Source organism: Melampsora larici-populina (assembly GCF_000204055.1).
Source record: "Melampsora larici-populina 98AG31 unplaced genomic scaffold MELLAscaffold_48, whole genome shotgun sequence".
NCBI classification, from domain to species: Eukaryota; Fungi; Basidiomycota; class Pucciniomycetes; order Pucciniales; family Melampsoraceae; genus Melampsora; species Melampsora laricis-populina.
In genome coordinates this window covers 587327-607392 of record NW_006768812.1, presented here as the reverse complement: position 1 = coordinate 607392, position 20066 = coordinate 587327, and the positions used below count along the sequence as shown (strand labels likewise).

Genomic DNA, 20066 nt, shown 5'->3' with positions numbered 1-20066 from the left:
CACGAAGACCAGTTGGGGAAGATTCAACATCCGAGGGAGAAGATTTCGATGAAGAAAAGGATGATATTACGCCACATGAGGGTTTCCCAGTTTTTACTATTGATGATAATAATGAAATGATACCTTGGACTCAAGAAGGATTATGGGCGACACTTGAAGAATATCTAAAGAGTTTTCATAGGCCTTCAAATTGTTCTGATGAAGATTTCCAATGGATACAACATAGGTCAAAGACTTTCTTTATGGAGCGTGGAAGATTAAAGAAGAGGGGAATACCTTGCGGAAGATTGGCAGTGTCAAGAAAAGAAGGTCAAGAGATAGTGTAAGATTACATGAAGAAATGGGACATAGAGGCGTAGAAGAAACTTATAGAAGGTGTTTGGTTAGGTTTTGGTGGCCGGTGATGAAGGAAGACGTGAGAAGATAGGTGATGTCTTGTGAAGCTTGTCAAAGAAGAAGTCCCAATACTCAAAAGGAAAGAGGACATGCTACGGGGGAAGCTACGGTGTTTGGAAGGGTCAGTCTAGATGCTGTGCATATTAAGACTAGTAAATATAAGTACTTGATTGTGGCAAGAGATGATCTTTCAGGATGGGTGGAAGCAAAACCTTTACAAAAGCTAACTTCAAAGGCGGTGGCGGATTTTATTTTGAAGGAGTGGATTTGGAGGTATGGGGCGGTGAAGTGCTTTACAGTAGATGAAGGCCAGAATTTAAGGGAGAATTAAGAGAGGCAGCGAGTTTATCAGGATCAAAGTTGGGGGAGGCTACTGCTTATTGGCCGCAAGGTGAAGGAATGGTAGAGCGGGGACAGCAACCGTTGAAGAATACCTTGGTAAAAATGTGCGGTGAAGATGGAAGGAAGTGGGCGGAGAAATTACCTTTAGTGTTATTTTCAGACAGGATTTCCACTAAGAGGACAACTGGATTCTCACCTTATGAAGTTCTTTTTAATCAGAAGGCAATTTTACCAGTGAATGTTGAGGCGGGGACTTTTCTTGGAGTGGATTGGGATAAAGTTACTACCAGGGAGGAGTTATTAATGGCAAGAGTGGAGCAGTTGGAACAGAGGGATGAAATGTTAAAGAAGGCTTATGACAGGATGATGAAGACAAGGACGGAGGGTGTTATATATTGGGATAAGAAGAACTCACATAGGTTAAGAGGTGCTTTGGAGGCTGGGGATTTAGTCTTAGTTTATAACAAAAGCTTGGAATCTCAATGGGGGAAATTATTCAAGGATAGGTGGAATGGGCCTTATAGGGTGAAGGAACAATATCCGGGAGGATCTTATATTTTGGAAGAATTGGACAGGACAGTGTTAAGCAGGCGGGTGGCAGCAGAACATATCAAGAGATTTTTTCCAAGAGGGGTTTCAGAGGTTTCAGTGCAGGAAGATTTTCAAGAGGAGGAATCAGCAAGTGCGGGAAGTTCAGGATAAGATAAATAAAAATAATTCTCTTCAAAGTTTTTTCTTTTTGTGTTGGTTTTGTGTGTATATGTTGGGTTGTTTTCTTTTTGTCCTTGTTTCTCTTTAAAGGTGGACAGTATTTGTATGGGATTGGTGAATTTAGTGTTAAAGCGGGCGTAGTCCGGTGGATTTTTTCTTATTATAACTTTCTCTTTTATCTTTGGCGGTGTGGGATAGGATAGTTGAGGATGGTGGGTGTTGGCAGGATGGAGAGTTATCAAAATCAAACAACAAAAGTAGTGGGTACGGGGCGGGCGCAACAATCATCAAATCAAAATTCAACATTCAAATCAATCAAGCTGGATTTGGAATCTATATACTTAAAGAAATGTCCCTCTCGACAGTACCCAGTACCCAGCGTTAATTACAATCTCCTCCTTTACCTTTACTGTCTATACGCCTCTACTCGACACCACGTTCATTTCTCAGCCTTTACAACCGTTGATTCGCCCCAGCTTTTCTCCATTGACGCCTGACGTAAGTACGACTAAACCTTATTCCAAACTTCTATAGGCTACCCCCAGGCCGATCCGCATCGTCAGTCCTAACCACACATAACCTATTCTCCAGTCTGATTTTGCCACTCCGCAGTTGAACAGCGAACCAGTCCCTCTGGGCATCGCTACGCCTCCCTCCTTCCCAATATAAACTTACCCAATCTGCCCTATCGATGCCTAGCAGACTTGGTCTCGACCATCCTCTCTGGACTTTTTCTACAACTGTACATCCGTTATCCGTCACTGCCAATCACCATAATTCAGTCCAATCTGATTTCGCTCCAGCCTATCAGTACTCGGTCATCTCGAACCCAACTCAGTCAAAACTATAAATATAAATACCAACATTACTTCGGTCCAGATGCCCCATCTCAACACCTTTTCTCATTCATCATCTGTCAATCAACTACCTAAATTTGTTCTACCACCTCAATCTCTTCCCATATTTTAACGCCACCACGTCGCGCTTCACAACCTCATCTCCCGCTCGCTACTATGTCCAGCTCCAATATTCCCTTGAAACAATCTCATGTCGTCATGATATCTGGTGTTGTCGAAAACAGTGCAGTGGTCCGTAACACTCATGTTCTTTCCACTACTACACCAATACTGATACTTTTACACAGCACCCGCCTTCAGACAGCCGTAATTATTCCTACCGATCCACTACCGTCGCAATCACTTGTAACGGCTGGAACGGCGACAACATGAAAGAATACAACGGCAAGTTCACCGCTTACTGCTCTGCTTTGCAAGTTCCCCACGAAGGTGAATGCTACTGTACAAAGGCACGATTCTTGCCGTCCAGGGACTCTGCCAACTTCAACATGTATTATGAAGCCGACCACAAGATCTATGTCGGTACAAGTGAAACTTTTACCGGTGTTCTACACAACAACACCGCGCTCTCCGGCCTCGGCATCGTCTCTAGCCGCCGAACTATGCCTGACGAGGACGATACAAAGTCCACCTTATGCTTCGTCATGAAGCACATCGATTATCAGCCACAGGTCCGTATCCCACCTTCTTTTTGTAATCAATTTTGACGCTAATGTCTGTCTCAGATCCGCAAGAACCAGTACTTCAAAATAGAGTATTGCATTCGTCCAACACGCAATATGGAGAAGAGTCAAAATTTGGTACAGGTTGGGCGAGAAACCCTGATTTCTGGCTTCATCGTGGACTGGGATGGCGACAACAACCACTGGATTGTTGAGGTCAGTCAACCCACACCTTTTGCTTCACATTGCTGCACCAACTGACAATGAATTACAACTCAGGTCACCGCAGTCAGCCCTTGTACCGGCAACGAGGGTATCACTAGCAAACAAACCGACCCAGCAGGTCATGTCACCCCAGCTGGTAGAATCCGGCCAGCTAAGTACGTCTAATGACACCTCATGCATCACCAATACTGACCCCAACCTCTAGGCATATCCCGATTCCAGCTACTCCAACTAATGCCGTTGCAGACCCATCTTCCAACCCTGCTTCCAGTGCAGCGGCTTCAAGCAACAAGCAAAAGGCACCCGTCGCTGAAACTCCTCTGCACTCGCCGCCTGGCACAGGACGTCGTACCCGGCCAGCTAAGTAAGTCTTTCTTCGCACCCTTTTCTTCACTTTTACTGACCTTCTTCTCTAGACACGTCCCCAAAACCCCTACCCCTCCCGTAGCAAAATCGATCCGACCTAAAACCAAAGGAAAAGGCAAGGCTGTTAGCCTCGCCCAAGATATCCCAGATCCTGAGGCCGACGAAGAATTTCTCTCTGAGACCGAATGGCCAACAACTCCAGTCCCTAAGGTTACAAAGAAGGCCCCGGCTAAAAAGGTAGCACCCTCCAAAGCGAAGAAAGGAAAGACTCTACCTCAACCAGCACCAGTTGTTCAAGAAGTAATTGACGAGGATGACGGAGAGCTCGACGAAGATAGTCAAGAGGACCTCGACAAGTAACATGTATTTCCCCTCCCCTGTGTTTACCGGTTCTGTTGCGTGTTATGTCCTTCACTTTTCAATGTACACTACAAGTCTGGCTCCCCATCATTGTTGTATATAGTGTTGACATGCTTTCCTCTTCATTGTTTATAGTGCCAATAGAATAAGTTGAATGCCTCACCTCGCGTTATAATAACGCTGACCCACTTCCCATCCATACACAAACGCTCACTGCACCCACACATAGCAATTTGACCGTTACACTTTGTCGTTCTATGAACACCCCTCACAGCACCCCAATGATGGGCGACCGCGACGGCCCGGCGCTCTCAAACATCATGATTCAGCCTTGGCCAGTCCCATCACTCGACGTTATCGCTGTTCCCGGGGTTTGTAAACCATATATACCCCTCAACACATCGCGTTCGGAGTGTCTAGCTGCTATTCAAAACTGACTAGGCCAGGTAGTTCACCTCAAAACGTAATCAACGTTCCTGCAAATTTCGAGCTTTTTACACCACAGACACAATCAACCCGCCTCCTTCGGTGTGTCTAGCCGCGATTTCAACCTGGCCCAACCAGGCAGTTCACCTCATAATGTCATGGCCCGCGTCGGCTGCATTGCCAACTATTATCGACCTGCCCCAGTAACACGTCTGGTTGTGAATCAGCCCACGTATTAGCCTTTCCAAACCATATCCTGTTATATGGCGCTTCCGGTTTATAACATGGCTTCTACGTAGCGTCCACCGACTTGCTCCCCTCAGCATATCATTATTTCGGCCGTTTTCTCCGCCCCATTTTTCTCACTCCTCCACTCTCAATCTAAAGTTGCATTCTGACCCTGCTCCACTTCAACACAAGATCGACCTGCGCGCGGCTCCTTTTCGTTCAACAACTTCTGACCAACAAACTAGCTTACTACCATTCGTTCCCCCATCGAAAACCTGCAAACTACCGCACCTCGCTAACCAACCAAACGGTTCTTTATTTGTCTCAGGCCATCTCAAACAGTCTGCTGTTCTCCAACCTCAACTAGCCATTTCCCATTCGGCTTGAGTAGCCCTTCATAGCAACAGTCATTGTATTTCCATCATTTCCCACGGTGGACCTAAGTGGTAATTCTTCATTTCACTCCTCTGCACGTAACTACGACGGTCAGGTCATTCCCCGGGGATCTATCATATCTAATACTTCTATGCGTTCTCCTTTTGCCGCTAATAGTTACAGGAACATGGTCAACCACGGTCCAGCAATCAGAAACGCTTTGGAGAACACGGAAGCTGCAATTAAACGCCGCTTTGGTTCCGAATTGCCGTACAATATTGGCCCTTGCGATGACCCGTGCGCTTACTGTGGTGCGCTACATTGGAAACTCGAGCGTCAGCCGGGTACTAAGACAGCGCCCACAGCTACTTATGCTGCTTGCTGTCAACAAGGTGCCGTCAAGCTCCCCAGCAGCGATAATGAGAACACCCTCACGCCAGAGTTTGTTCAGCGATTACTCTCCGACCAAGACAGAAGTAAGTGCTACTTCGTCTTCTCCCATCGGCGCATCTAACTTTGACCTTTGCAGCATCAAAAGACTTTAGGCAGGACATCCGTCGATACAACAACTCTTTTTCATTTGCCTCAACTGGCGCTAAACAGGACGTCAGTGTGGCCGGTAACGGCGGTGCCTGGACGTACAAGATAAAAGGGCGGCTCACGCACAAAATAGGATTGCTTCTACCTACTCCCGGCGTCCCTAGGAAATTTGCTCAAATCTTCATGTACGGCGACCAAGGTGACGACGCAGCTAATGACCGCAATCTACGAGCAGGTGGAGGTCTGGACCCTGACATCATCAAGCGTTTCCAGCAATTCCTCTACAGACACAACCCTTTCGCTAAACTTTACAAATCCGCTGAGGAAATACTAGCCACCAATCCAGTCAGAACTATCAAGATCAAGTCAATGCCCATCGGCGGACGAAATCCTAACCGATACAATTTCCCTGCTTGCAACGAAGTGGCGGCGGTTATTGCTGGGGACGGCAATGTAGGTTCTCATGACCGGGACATCATCTTAAGGCTGCACGATGGTCCTCTGTGACGCATATCAGAACTCAATACCAACTACTTCTCCCTCCGCTACCCTATATTTTTCATGTACGGATCCCATGGTTGGGATGAGCACTACCGCCACTTCACTCGCAAACGTATGTTTTCATGCTTCTATTCTGCTAGATCCAAGTTAATAGTGCTCTACACAGGGCTCGACGGCAAAATTTTGAATCTTGAATGGGCGGCATACACTCTTTTCACCCGGCCCGGTGTCTTTTCACCTATTCTTCGCGGTGGGCGCTTGCTGCAGGAGTACATAGTCGATATGTACGTCTGCGTTGAAAATGCCAGAATGAAATTTTTCAAAATGAATCAAAAGAAAATTTGGGCAGCCCTATATACGGGGGCTACAGAAGCTTTGACCAACAACGACATGGCTGTTGGGAAACGAATTATCCTACCATCTTCTTTCATCGGTGGCCCACGCGCAATGCACGAGCTATACCACGACGCTATGGCCTTAGTGAAGTTCTATGGCCCACCCAGTTTTTTCGTTACCATGACAGCCAATCCAAAGTGGCCAGAAATCACGGCTGCTCTCCTGCCAGGCCAGACGTCAGACAACCGGCCGGACCTGGTTGCACGAGTTTTTCACCTCAAACTTCAAGAACTGCACGAAGACATTTTTGAACGAGGACGCCTTGGCAACAATATATTGTATGTGCACACGGTTGAATTTCAAAAGCGTGGGAATCCACACGACCATGCCGTTTTGATCAACAAGGCTTCTACTGCACCCCGAACGCCGGCCGTCGTCGATCTGGCCGTCAGCGCCGTTCTCCCAGATCGCCAGGAATCGCCAGATCTATTCGAGCATGTAACCCAGTTCATGCTGCATGGCCCTTGCCACGAAGGCAAGGCCTGTTGGAACGGATTCAAGTGCAAGTACGGTTATCCAAAGGACTTTACCGCCGAGACTGCTATCACCGAAGAGGCTTACCCGAGTTACAGACGGCCCGACGATGGTCGTTTCTTCGTGAAGAACGGTTATAGGTACACCAACCGGGATGTAGTACCATACAATGCTTTTTTATTACTTAAATTTCAATGTCATATCAACGTGGAGGTAACACTCGGTATGAAGTCAATCAAATATCAATACAAATACATATCCAAGGGCCACGATCGTAGTGTGGTCAGTTTAGAGGTCGATAACGAGCCCAACGATTTTGTAGATGGCCGTACCCTAGCTTCTCCCGAAGGTTCGTGCTTCTTGCTGCAATACACTCCTCATTGTTTTCCGACAGCTAATTCATCGCGTGCAGCCATTTGGAGACTTTACAAATATCACCTATCGGGCCGCTACCCTTCCATAACACGTCTGATGTTGCACTTAGAGGACCATCACATGGTTTACTTTCAAAACGCACAAAGTTTACGAAATCAGGTTGAATCAGGACAGGCCAACAAAACAACCCTCTCCAAATTTTTTGTGGTGTGCTCGCACGGTGGCCTTATACCTAGAACAAAAATACCCGTTCGATCGCTGCTCTACAGTGATATGCCTACATACTACTGGTGGTGTAAGTCCGAGAAAACCTGGCTGCGCAGACTTAACAACACCATCGCGGTGTCCAGGCTGCACTTTGCAGCCCCTTCTCATGGGGAGCAGTACTACCTCAGACTCCTCTCGACCACAATTCGTGGTCCTACTTCATTTCAAGACTTGAAAACTGTTGATGGCGTAGTACACCGAACATACCGCAGCGCCGCCGACTCCCTAGGTTTGCTCCTTTCCGATACTCACTTCGACGCCTGCCTCACCGAGGCGGCGGCATGGAAGACAGGCCGGCAACTTCGAGATATGTTCGCTTTGATACTGGTCCACAGCCCGCCATCCAACCCAATACGCTTATGGGAAGACCATATTGACGATCTCTGCAATGATTGCGAGTATCAGTTAGCTCTGGTGTCACCTACTCTCCGGCCCACGACTGCTCAGCTTTATAATTATGGCCTCTCCTTGATTGAAAGTTGTGTTTTGGGAATGGGGAAAACTCTCTCAGAGGTGGGACTATTGGACGTGGACCTTCAGCTGTTGTTTGAAATTGGAGGTGGTACAACGGATGAGGAAGATACTGTTGCGCCAGCACTGACTGCTGAGGCCCTTAATCAGGCTATTTCGACTCTAACCCCGGAGCAACTAGCAATATTCAGCACTTTAGAGACATCAATCACTTCCGGCGCCGGCAGAATGGTTTTCGCTGATGGCCCAGGGGGCTCTGGCAAGACGTACCTGTTGAATACCTGTCTCAATTATTGCAATACGAATGGATTTCCTTTTGTAGCGGTGGCATCCTCAGGTATAGCGTCACTTTTGTTGCTACATGGCGGAACAGCTCACTCCGTCCTTAAGATTCCTCTCTCCTTGGACGACACCAGCACTTGCAACTTCACGAGCGCAGACTATACGGGTAGACTGTTAGCAAGTGCCATGTTCATGGTTTGGGACGAGATATCTATGATGAACAAAGATGCGGTAGAGTGTGTCGACTGTTCTTTGCGCGACTTGCGCAGTTGCGACACACCTTTTGGTGGCTTGACGGTCCTCTTTTTGGGTGACTTTCGCCAAATTTTACCGGTCATTCCACACGGCTCTCTACAAGACTCGGTCCGGGCCTGCATCAAAAACTCCTACCTATGGATCAACGTGACTCAGCTCAAGCTCACCACGAATATGAGCACCACCAACATAGATGCCTCGGATCGGGAGATCCGAGGTATCGTTGGATGCAAATCCCTCGGACAGATCTTATCCAAGGTTTCTGTCCGAGGTATCATTATGCGCCCAAAAATACCTCGGATCAAAACCTTGGATAGCTTCTGTCCGAGGTTTCAGATCCGAGAACGCCTCGGATTTTCCAATCCGAGGTTAATATGCTGGCAGTGGAGGTTGCACCAAGCAAGTGCTACGACTGATGAAGAGCGCCGTCGCTTTGCCGACTGGTTGCTACGTGTCGGGGAAGGCGCACTTCAAGATGATCCAGTAGAACTCATCCAGCTAGAATACGTTAAAATCGTCCCGTTTGACATCAATTCTTCCTTTGACAAAAAAGTCGTGGATGACTTTTACTCAGCCGCGGTACCTCTGCTCAAACGGCGGTCCTGGAAAGAGTTAGCCAATACGTATTCAGCCAGAGTCATCATTACGCCCTTGAATAAAACAGTTGATAGAATCAGTCAGTATGTACTCAAGAAGCAAGGTGGGTCAGCTAAACAGTACAAGTCAGTAGACGCCATGGAGGCCGATTGGGCAGAGCAGGTCAGCGTTGATATTCTCAATACTTTCAACTTTGCCGGATTTCCGCAGCATGACTTGGTGCTAAAGGTCGGTTCCGTCGTTGTCCTGTTGAGAAACCTTCACCTCAAGCGTGGTCTGTGTAACGGTACCAGGTTGTTAATCTTGGCACTTTCTGACAACGCTCTGTCGTGCCGAATCATAACGGGGCCCAGAAGCGGGGCAGAAATTTTTTTACCGCGCATTACACTCCAACACCCTGGCGATCACGTGGTACCGATCGCTTTTCATCGGGCGCAATTTCCAGTGACGCTAGCTTATGCGATGACGATCAACAAGGCACAAGGCCAGACAGTCGCAAATGTATGTCTGGTCCTTCCGACCCCGGTCTTTGCTCACGGCCAGCTTTACGTCGGCCTCTCCCGGTGCACTTCCGCGGAATGCACAACAGTTTCACTGGCCAGCACGGCGCCTTCCATGACTATCAATGTAGTCACGAAAAATGCAATTGTTTGAATGGGTACGTTCAATGTACTTTAGACGTTCGTCATAATAGTTGATTAACCTTTACGCCATTTCTACATCGCTCTCAGACATTTAAAGATCCGCTATGACAAGGCCTCGCCACAGTCACAACTATGGGGTTATCAGATTTGTAGAACAGCACTATTTATAATGTAATCATTCATTGCTGTTCCTTCACATTACGGTACCAAAAAGGACCGGCGCCGGTGTGTGGAAGGTGCTGGTCATTGTGACAAAGAGAACTACCATAGGCAGCGAAGCGCTAATGACTGCAGCTGACCTACGTGGTAATGTTTCCCCGTTCGTATCTAAGTGGTGGTCAAGAATGTTGCACCATTGAGAGGGCTGGACTCGCTTCGCCGTAGCCAAGGGTGCGACCCTGAGAGTGCATCATTGCGAATTTCGGCGACTATGCGCGAACTGTGTGCGCCTCACCATGCCCTGCGAGTGTGCTGCCCTAAGCTGCTTATCGTCAGTGAACCATACATCACAGTAAGGGTGAAACATACCTGTACAACCCATTTACCACTACGGCGAAGGTACTGTCCAACGACACCTTGGAAACTCACGACGTTGCCTACCCGGAACACATGAGCCCCAATCTGAGCTATAAGCGCATCTGACGCTTCGTCTATCACATTGAAGTGGATGACCGCCGCTGACTAGAATGAGTCAGCGAAATTCTCAAGGCTAAAGGAGGTATGGCTTACACCTTCATCTGAAGCGTTATGCAGGGCCACGACAATCCAGCGGTCGAAGTTCTGCCGGGTGAATCGCACTACGTGTCCTCTGCTGTGGACCGTTAAGACTGGGCGAGGCGCTGGTAATTGTGCGATGTAGTGTTCAAGTTCAATGGCAAACCCGGCCTGAACCCTAACAAGTGTATCGCGCACTTGACTTCTGGGAAGGATCTCAGCAGTAAGCCACATGGGACGAGGTGGGACGAGTGGGGCCGACGCTTGCTCAAATAGTACAAAGACTTCACGATTCCAACGACCGTTCATCGGTAAATATACGGGACTTTGGAACCATTGCTGAGAACCATCGCCCGATACACGACCCGGTATCTACGTACGCATCAAGAGTCAGCAAGACGGAACCAGAGACGACGGTCAAACAATGGCGCACTCACGTCTCCATCGAGTCGAAAAACACCACTGAAGGTCACATTCATACGGGGATCAGTAGAGGCTGCCATTGATAACTGGAGGGAGATCGTGAGATGCTAGAGTTGGGTGGTGAGGGGGAAGTGAGTTGACACCATTGCTGTTGGGCCATTCGAATTCTCAGGTGACACCTACCGCTACCGTCTAGGATCATGGCAGGACACTATGGTCAATGCTATTTGAAGGCACTCGCGGACGACATGTACAGCATGGACCTTGCCCTTGCTGCCCCCCGTTGAAATGGAAGTCGAATCGCGGTCAGCTGTTTATGCTTTACAATGCCAATGTGGCAACGCATGCACAACTCGAACAGATTTCACAGTTGCTTGATAAAAATACTTGATGAAAAGGGACATGGTTTGGAGCTTTGTGCAACATTCCTTCACTTGGCTTTTGCTCTCAAGGAAGATCCTCTGTGAGAGGATCGTGGGTGAACCGCAGTGAGAACGTATAGCCCTGTGCGCCTATGGAACTTGACATGAGAAGAATTTATATATATTGCATAAGCGCGCTAGCTACACACTGTGCCTGAGAGTTACTCCATGAAGATCCTCAATGCAAAAAGAGTAGGCTACTTGTCGAGTTTCGTGGGTGAGTCTTGCACTTGGCTTTTCCTCTGAAAAAAGTTCCTCTATGGGAAAATCATCTGTGAACCACAGTTAAAACGTATAGCTCAGTTGGCCTGTTGGACTTGGCTCTAGAATAATTTGCGCGCGGTATAAAATGAATTAGCACGATAGCTGAATACTGTGTCCGAGCTAAGGGACCAAACGCCGATGGCACAGGTGTTGGAGTCATAGTGGAATCGGTCCTGCTCCGGTCAACTGGGCCCGAAATACGTTAGTTGTGCAATGTAGGTTAGATGTGGAACCGCTTACGTTGATAATCCACCTTTGTTGTGGGCTTGATTGTCCAATCACGTCACCATTGAAAGTGAGAACACGTCCAATCTGGAACATATCAATTCCTATTGCTACCATTTTATCGTGGCCGAGGGTATACTCGACGGTAAAAGACACAGTGCTAAAAAACTACGAGCGAAGCGTGTTAGAACCAACGCAAGAACCACATGACGGCAACTCACGGTGGGATCCCAGTCACGGTGTACAACTGTCACGACCCATCGTTTGACATGAGTTGAGTAGTGACATTCCTCGACCCTACCGATGCTGGTGACCAGGGTAGCATCTATGGCTGTTCCAAGGGTACCAGGCGCTTGAGTACTACGAACCAATACGGCTTCATCCGTATGTAAGGACGACCAGCGATCGCCGGGCGAAAGGATTATCCGACCGTGGCCATAATAGAGGCTCTGGCTCTCCAGTTGGCCTGGCGAAGTCTCTATTACCCGGATCGGAGCCAGATGAAGGCCAGCTAACCTTGTCGTGATGCCGCTTTGGTATTGACCGAGTGAATGAATGCGTGTGCGTTGTGGATGTATCTAAGTAATGAACCCGTCAGCGTATGCATACCCTGTCGAATTCCATAAGACTTACTCTGTCACCTAACGTCAGCAAAGCCTGGAAGTGTATGGGAAGATATCGTGGCTCCATAGCAGTTTAAAGGTGGTGTGGTAGTTGCGGGTCGTGGTTCAGAAGGCGGTGCCCGAGGCCTTAGTGATGCTGCAGACTATATATGCTGAGCTGGTGCAGGGTGGCTAGACGAACTGGTACTCGAACTTGGCCCAGGATCGATTTGGCTGGCGCTACACACGAACATTTCGCCAGTCCAGGAAATGGGCGGCAGCGATCCAGCAAAGTTGGACGTATTCCGGTTGAAGAATCGACGCACCCAGATTCGAGGAGTTGGGGTGAAGCGAAGAACTTATAAATGGCTGGAAGTCGCCTTCCTGCTGGGTCTGCGCCATCATCAACAACAATTGTACGCAACTAGACCAACATAATGCAATCGTCAGAGTCCTTTCCAATCATCCAATACCTCAAACGTGGCGCTGGTCTTAATGCTTATTCGAGGCTGACACTTCGATGGAGTGGGTTTTTGCAAGTCGAACCGAATGTCAGTCCCAGTAGCTCTACTTCGTGACTCTTACTGACTCTCTCCATCGCGTCATTAGCATGATACATGTATCAGCCACAGGAAAGCTTACAATGCGTCCGTACACCTGAACTGCGACGAGGGGCCGGTACCTGTCCTACTGTTGCAGGAGGGCAATGAAAGTGGTCAAAACTTAGAGGGCAGGTTGCAGTTAGAAGGGATCGTAGTGCAAGGCGGTCCGAATCGACGAGCGCGCTTAATGATTGAAGACGACGCCTGTGGCTCAAATAGTCTCCTTTCTTCAACAGCTCCACGAACTGGTTTGAACGTCCGGGGCGAAGGCATGGTGCTCAGTGATGCAGTGGTCCAAAGTGGGTCGGACGGTGGCGATTGGAGGCTCGCCGAAGTAATGCACAGAGAGTGGGATATGCAAGTGAGTACAAGTTCTGTCTTTTAGAACCTAGCTTAAGACTGATTCGTTGTGAAAGCATCTCATTTTCAGAGAATTTTTTGTGAATTATATGTATGATTCTTCAGAGCTGACAGGGATTGGGGAGGGTCGAGGAGATATTGGTAGTGTACTGTGGTTGGAGGGTGCGGTGGTAAATGTGTTGGGGCAAGGCGGGAGGTGGATAGTAAGACTTTCCGAGTATCGACGGGCTGGGTAGACTTGCCGGGGCCGGTATTCGTATGCACGCAGGGTGCGGTATACAGGGACAAAGAGTGGGCAATTGATAGATGTAATTATTAAGAACATTGTACTGAACGGCGTGGGTATACCATGAACTGCGAAACTAGATCGGTGCTACTCCTGCCGGGCTCATTGCTCTAAGGCTCTGCTAGTGCCAAGGGGTGGCGGGCCACCCACTACCTATGGGTGGCTGGCCGCCCAGTACCTCGTACTACTTAAAATCAATTTTCTTTCTTTCTTTCTTCTCTTTTTTTTTCTATATATACTTCAAATTATCAAATCAATAGCAGGGGGCACAGGATGGGTATAAGTTACAAAATTAAATTCAACAATCAGTCAACCTAAAAAAAAAACATTAATGGATCACTGCTATAAACAATTTTCACAATTTTCTCTTTTTTTCTTTAGTTATGGTTATTTTAAATCAAGTTTCTCTTTATCAGTTTCTTTTATTTTTCCGGTGGTGTTTGGTATAGGTTGACGAGGATGGAGGATAGATGGCGGGTACGGATAGTCAAAATGAATCAGAATTAAATTACATACAATCAAAACAAAATTACAATAAGGAAAATAAAATCAATCAATCAAATATCAATTATTAAAATAAGTTACATTCAATAGTACATCAAAAATAATTTCGCGTAGAAACTTTTAAATCACAACACTTTTACTATCAAAATGGTTTGGCGGAGTGTGGGTTATGTTTCTCTTTTCTATTTTTTCTTTTCTAAGGGGACGGGATTGGTAGTTGAGGATGGTGGATTAGCTGGCTGGTATTAGGATATAGTGTTACAAATTTTATCAAATCAAAGTTATCAAATTAAATTAACTTACATCAATTAAAGACTGTAGTAGGGGGTTTGGGGAGAGGCTGCACATTATCAACAAATCAATCAAAGCGGCAACAAAGTCACAGTACAATTATATATATAAAATGGTTACTACTACAGCATGATCTTTTCTTATTTTCTTTCTTTGGTACGGGTTGCGGACAAGTGGTATGAGTGTATGAGGAGGTTGGATTGCGTAGGACAGCGATGATGATTACTATTATGGAAATTTTTTTCTGAGGTGTAGACGGGTTTTGATAAGGGACTGGAAACTTAGTAAGGGATTAAAAGATAACACGACTCTGGGATATTTACTTATAGCTTAAAATTTTGAAGGTAGTTGATACATATATTCTTGCAATATAGTACGAGTAGTATCCGGGACAGACTCCGGTGCGCATTACATTAGTGTCAAGGCCTAGTTTAGAGGTTATTTGGGGATTGGTTCAGTTAGTAGGTTGAATTACGGGAATAAGAATTATGGACAACAAATCAAATAAGTATAGTTACAAGTGGACGGAAAGGAGTTGGTGGAATAGTTTAATTTAGTATGACGTGGAAGGTTACGGTTTGAAATGTGTCGTATAAATCAAATAATAGTGGGCATAGCGGTTTTCATCTAAGTTGGGGGAGGTGGATCAAGAATTTAAAGAGTGAAAGTCAAAAAGGCAACTCGTGATCATTCCAATGAATTGGTTCTTTATTATTATTCACAATTTTTTCTAAGAGATTTTCCTACTACAACATTATACATAAGATTTTTTTGGATTTAATATTTCACGAGAAACCGAAACACAAGTCACAAGTCAAGAAGCGGCAAAGAACGGTAAAAGTACAACATAAGTAGACAAGTCCTAGAAATACAACAAAAGAAAAACAATACAAATTCCTAATGGAAAGCACGCTTTTTACCCTTGCCAGAAGAAGAAGTACTAGGATTAGAAGGTTCAGAAGAAGGCGGATGCATGATAAAATGAGCAACAAGAGATTTCAACCTTTGAACAAGACAGACTCTAGCGTGGACCTCTTTTTCAGAGTTAGGATCAAAGACGGACCAATGTTCATACAAGCTTTCTACCATACGTTGAGTAAGACTAGCAATGGTATCGGCGGAGGAAGAAGAAGGAACATATCTACCTACATGTCTAATTTCTTCAGATAAATCTACTTTTTTAGCAAACCAGAAAAGAACAGCTTTATCACCATATTTTTTAATACATTCTTCAATCACGGCATCTAGGGGTGGTTCAACAGGGTTAGTGGTTTTTGGAACAGGTTCTGGTTCTAAATCAACAACATTGGTAGATTCTACATTAATAGCATTGGAAGAAAAAGTAGGAGGAGGGTCTTCAACTTTGATGGGAGGTGATTTTGGTCGAGTTGGTACAAAAGATGTAACAAAAGGGTTGAGAGCTGGAGGTGAGGCTCGAGGAGGTGGTTGATTGGGCGTGTGAGGCTTACACTTTGGTGGCTTAGGATAAGGATCATAGTGAGGTTTAGCATTAGAGGAACTAGAGTTTGGGGTGAAATTAAGAGGAGCGTTTCCCCAATTGTTCCACATTCGAACGTCTTCCTTCCACTTTAAATGCAAATTAGGATCAGCAGGCTTGTTAAGAGAGAGGGGAAGAAGACACAGGGATAATACAAACAAAAATATTAAAGGACATCAGTAACAATCAAGGTTATAAAGAGAAAAAAGCAAACAGGGACTTACCGCAGAATCTGCCACGTTTGGCACATTGGTCACAACTTTCAAGAGGAGGAGGTAAACAAGTTGAGCAAGGAGCGGAATCATAGACAATCCAGGAGCAAGAGATATCATCCTCTGGGCAGCAAGCACACTTTGTGGGATGAGGCTTGTAAGGTACCATTGTATTACACTATATACATCATAAAACAACAATGTCAGAAAACATATGAGTTAGTCAAAGAAAGAGGGAGATTAAAGCTGAAAAGAACATACCTGGGTGGAAACCAACAAGCAAAATCAAAAGCAGATACCAAGAATGGAGGATAGAAGCAATATTAGCATATGTACGACTCAAAACAGAGCAAAGAGTTCAGTAAATCTAACAAACCTTGATTTAGATAATAGTCAACCAAGTTTTTAACACGAACAGTATCTGTAGCACGGAAAAAAATAATAATAATTGCACTGTAGAGATTAATAAAGAAAGAAATAAAAGGGATCGAACGATTAGTGAACGGAATGGAGTGTGACTGGTGGTTTTAAAAGTAACACACCAAGTAATGTAATCAAAATAAGGCTACAAGGTAAGGGGAATGGTCTCGGTGATGGGATGGATTGACTGGATAAGGGTAGATTAGAACTGAAATAAAGGATCAACTCGAAGTTTTAAAACTGAATAGATCGATTGAGAAAAGCGAGAATTTAAGAAAATCTATTCGAGACAAATAGTAAGTTGGGGGAGGATGTGGAAAGCAAAAGCTGCTTTCCTCTGCCTCTTTTATATCCATCAATCTCACTAACTTGGGTTTAGACTCACTCGCAACCTTGGGTGATCATGTTACTATTGATCATGTTATTCAATTTCAATATCAACAGATTTTATTTTTTTATTCAACCCAAATTTACACTTAGACTGTTTATAACTACTATACAGCCATCTAACAGTCAAGAGAAGATAAAATAAACAAAAGACAAATAAAAAAAGAAAGAAAAAGAGAATGAAATCAAAGTATAGAAAAGAAAAGAATCGGGCGGGTGAAAAGCTTCAATAAAACAAAAGAAGAAAAAACAAAGATAAACAATAGTTAGTATTAGTAGTAGAGAAGAGTTAAAAAGAAAGGATGACAAGATAACAGTGATAAAGAAAATGAAAACTTACATAAATATGAAGTAGATCGATCAGTAGCAATCAGAGGTAACGGAACTGAATCAAAGGAACTTGAGGATTGATTTAAAACCGAGATTGTTACAAATTATGATGAAATCGAAGGTCTTGATGGAGTAACCGATCTAAATCAAAGATAAGAAGTCAGTAAACAAAATCAAAGAAGAAAATGAAACAAAACAAAATCAACTTACCTTGGTTTTAAAACCAAATGATCGAGTCGAATAGGGGCTAAAAGGACAAATAAACCTTTTGAGTAGAGGTTTGAAAAGGTGGAAGGAGATAGTGAAAAGAGAACGGAAGGAATCGGTCGGAGAGAGAGCAAATGAATGAATCGGTCGAGTGAAATGGGAAGAATGGGTCCGAGATTGGAAGCTGGAAGATATAAAAGGGCCTATCTGTTTGTGTTGGTCTGAGGGAGGAGCTCATCGCATTGTGTAGGATCGAGTGTTTAAGTGTATTTTTTCGAGTTTTGTTAGTGTTTTGTGATCAAGTGATTGATCTAGAAGTGATAAAGTGGAGTTCCTAGTATTAAAAGTGATAGGATTATATTGGGAGTTAGTTTAGTTAGTGTTATAAGCTTAAAGAAAGGAAAAAGAAAGACTTACGTTGATGATTTCAGATCGTTGAGTATTGAAGGGATAGTTTTATTATTGAAGTGAAGTGGTATAAGGGTTGTTAGTTATCAATTTTATTTTATTTTTTATTTTATTTTGAAGAAATAATAGATTGGAGTCAGGGCCAAGTCAGGGCCGGGGAAAAGGACTGAACCTGGGTTCAATTCCAGGAAAAGCTGTGTTTTTTTAAGTTGTTTTTTTAAATTTGTGTGTGTCTCAGTTGTGGAGGGATAAATAGGGTTTGGAAAGTTTGAATATCATTGTACGGGGAAAATTAGGGTTACGGGTAAAAGCTGTAAAGGCGGAAGTGTCAAAAATCGTCCTACGTAGAATTTTTTTCAGGTTGAAGGCAGCTCCACAGCACTGTAGTATCATCTGTCCTCCTTGACGGTGATTCTTACCTTCTCCGGCTCAGCCTACGCTACACTGCGCAGGAGTTCTACACCGGCACCATGACCGGACGCCAAATGGAATTGCTGTCTTTGAATACTTTGAGATTTGATGTGATAAATTGATAATGCTTAATTTTGGCTGGGTGGTGATCAAATCCAAGGTGAGGTGGTGATTGAATCCAAGATGAAAGATTGGAAAGGTGGCTGTTGGGATCGAAAACCAATACAGATGGTGGCTGAAGGGTAAAGTAGCAAGACCTGTATGATCTCCGATTGAGCGGCAAAAGGCGTGGCGGTAAAATTCCCGGGGCCAAAATGGCGGCGCGCAGCGTAGCTACCCGGACCCTGCGGGTCCCGGGCTGGGAGGCGATAGCGCCAAGCGCAGCGCTCCGCGCTACTGTCTGCCCTGCGAGCCAGACTTGCTGGAGCTAGTTCAGTAGTAGAGCTGCAGATGAGAATTGATATTCCAAAATCATCCAGTGGCTTCTTTTTATTTGCTCAGGATGGTATATTGCATTCTGAGACCTTGCTATGTAGCAAAGTTTAACCTCATGTGGTATCCTTTCAGAGAATTCAAGTATTGCTGGAATTTGGCGAAAGAGGGTGAAAAGGCCAGGGGGGAAAGTACACTTGCAGGTTGCAATTATCAAGATCACAGCATGAGGTAGAAGAAGGCACCTTTGTTACATTATGATTAATCTGCAATAGGTCATAAGGATCCAAATTGCCTGCAGGACCACTGGGTTTGATAGAAGACATTTCATTGAGCATTGAAAAACACTTAGGAAATAGGTCCAATCCACTTCACTTCAAGCCAAAGTGGTCTGAGGATTCAATTCAGGGGTCAGTGGATAATGAGCTTGTAGCTCAGCCTCAACAACTAATGCACCCACACCTTTTAACCTACACCAAGAGCCGGTCACTAGTTTCAATATTGCCTCCGACTTGGTTCTCTGACTGGTCATTTGGGGGATATAGTTTCTTCATCATTAGTACAAACAAAGTCTCACCACAAATTTTGCAAACAATCTTATTTGGTATGAAATTTTCTACTTCAAAAATAATCATACAAAAGGATTATTACACATCATCTGAGCTAGATCAACATATATTATCTCCGGCAGTAACTCATCTAAAAAGGCATATCTTGATCCAATCAATACTTTTCAAAACATCAAAAAGAGGATGTCAAAAACTGAGATTACCAAACCTAAGTGAAGAACTTTCAAATGAGAGTCTTAGACTTCATGAACCAGATCATTGATATCAATCACAAATCCCTCTTCTTCTTTTTTTTTGAGGAAATATTCATCTTTGATAAATTAAGCTAAACTTACTTGGCTGTGAGGAAATATATTATTGGACATTGTACAATTAGTTTCTGGTGCTGATGGTAGTAAAACATTATTTCCTACCTTCCTTATATCTCTTACACCAAAGAAGCTTGTTTTAAAAGGCACATGACATAACTAAAAATCTCATTCAACATCTTCTCTGAACCAATCAAAGAATAAGTTACTCAGATACTCAATTAATTTTCAATGGTCAGAAGAACAAAAGTACTAATACAAAAAGGCAAAATCAGATTTTTGAAAAGGAGAAATGGAATTCAAAGATTTCAATAAAAATGAAAGTGTTGGTAAGAGAGAGAGAGGGAGAGAAAGAAGAAAGAGAGAATATGATGATCATCCTAACACAAAATGAGGATAGTCAAAAATAAAGACATCATTTCAAACAGAGGAGCAGAAATA

At 44.7% G+C, this 20066-nt stretch overlaps 5 protein-coding genes across 5 annotated transcripts; 2 read left to right on the top strand and 3 right to left on the bottom strand.

The window, feature by feature from the left end:
• Positions 1-2462: 2462 nt before the first annotated feature.
• On the top strand, positions 2463-5691 carry MELLADRAFT_66994 (uncharacterized protein; the record flags this gene model as incomplete). The annotated part of the gene is made up of 12 exons (XM_007415102.1): positions 2463-2537; positions 2594-2977; positions 3032-3184; positions 3248-3348; positions 3399-3557; positions 3610-3915; positions 4149-4290; positions 4361-4365; positions 4425-4548; positions 5064-5424; positions 5478-5554; positions 5653-5691. The coding sequence occupies 12 exons, from the start codon at positions 2463-2465 to the stop codon at positions 5689-5691; spliced, it is 1926 nt and encodes a 641-aa protein (XP_007415164.1).
• A 4397-nt stretch (positions 5692-10088) lies between these two features.
• On the bottom strand, positions 10089-10967 carry MELLADRAFT_110909 (uncharacterized protein; the record flags this gene model as incomplete). Its single annotated transcript, XM_007415079.1, has 4 exons — positions 10089-10178; positions 10279-10431; positions 10480-10836; positions 10902-10967. The coding sequence occupies 4 exons, from the start codon at positions 10965-10967 to the stop codon at positions 10089-10091; spliced, it is 666 nt and encodes a 221-aa protein (XP_007415141.1).
• Positions 10968-11577: 610 nt separating this feature from the next.
• On the bottom strand, positions 11578-12405 carry MELLADRAFT_110908 (uncharacterized protein; the record flags this gene model as incomplete). The annotated part of the gene is made up of 4 exons (XM_007415078.1): positions 11578-11682; positions 11814-11966; positions 12020-12276; positions 12315-12405. The coding sequence occupies 4 exons, from the start codon at positions 12403-12405 to the stop codon at positions 11578-11580; spliced, it is 606 nt and encodes a 201-aa protein (XP_007415140.1).
• A 432-nt stretch (positions 12406-12837) lies between these two features.
• Positions 12838-13598, top strand: MELLADRAFT_92065 (uncharacterized protein; the record flags this gene model as incomplete). The annotated part of the gene is made up of 3 exons (XM_007415103.1): positions 12838-12951; positions 13010-13363; positions 13419-13598. 3 exons carry the CDS (start codon positions 12838-12840, stop codon positions 13596-13598), a joined length of 648 nt encoding a protein of 215 aa, XP_007415165.1.
• Positions 13599-15340: 1742 nt separating this feature from the next.
• On the bottom strand, positions 15341-16246 carry MELLADRAFT_92064 (uncharacterized protein; the record flags this gene model as incomplete). The annotated part of the gene is made up of 3 exons (XM_007415077.1): positions 15341-15864; positions 15913-16030; positions 16166-16246. The coding sequence occupies 3 exons, from the start codon at positions 16244-16246 to the stop codon at positions 15341-15343; spliced, it is 723 nt and encodes a 240-aa protein (XP_007415139.1).
• Positions 16247-20066: the final 3820 nt, after the last annotated feature.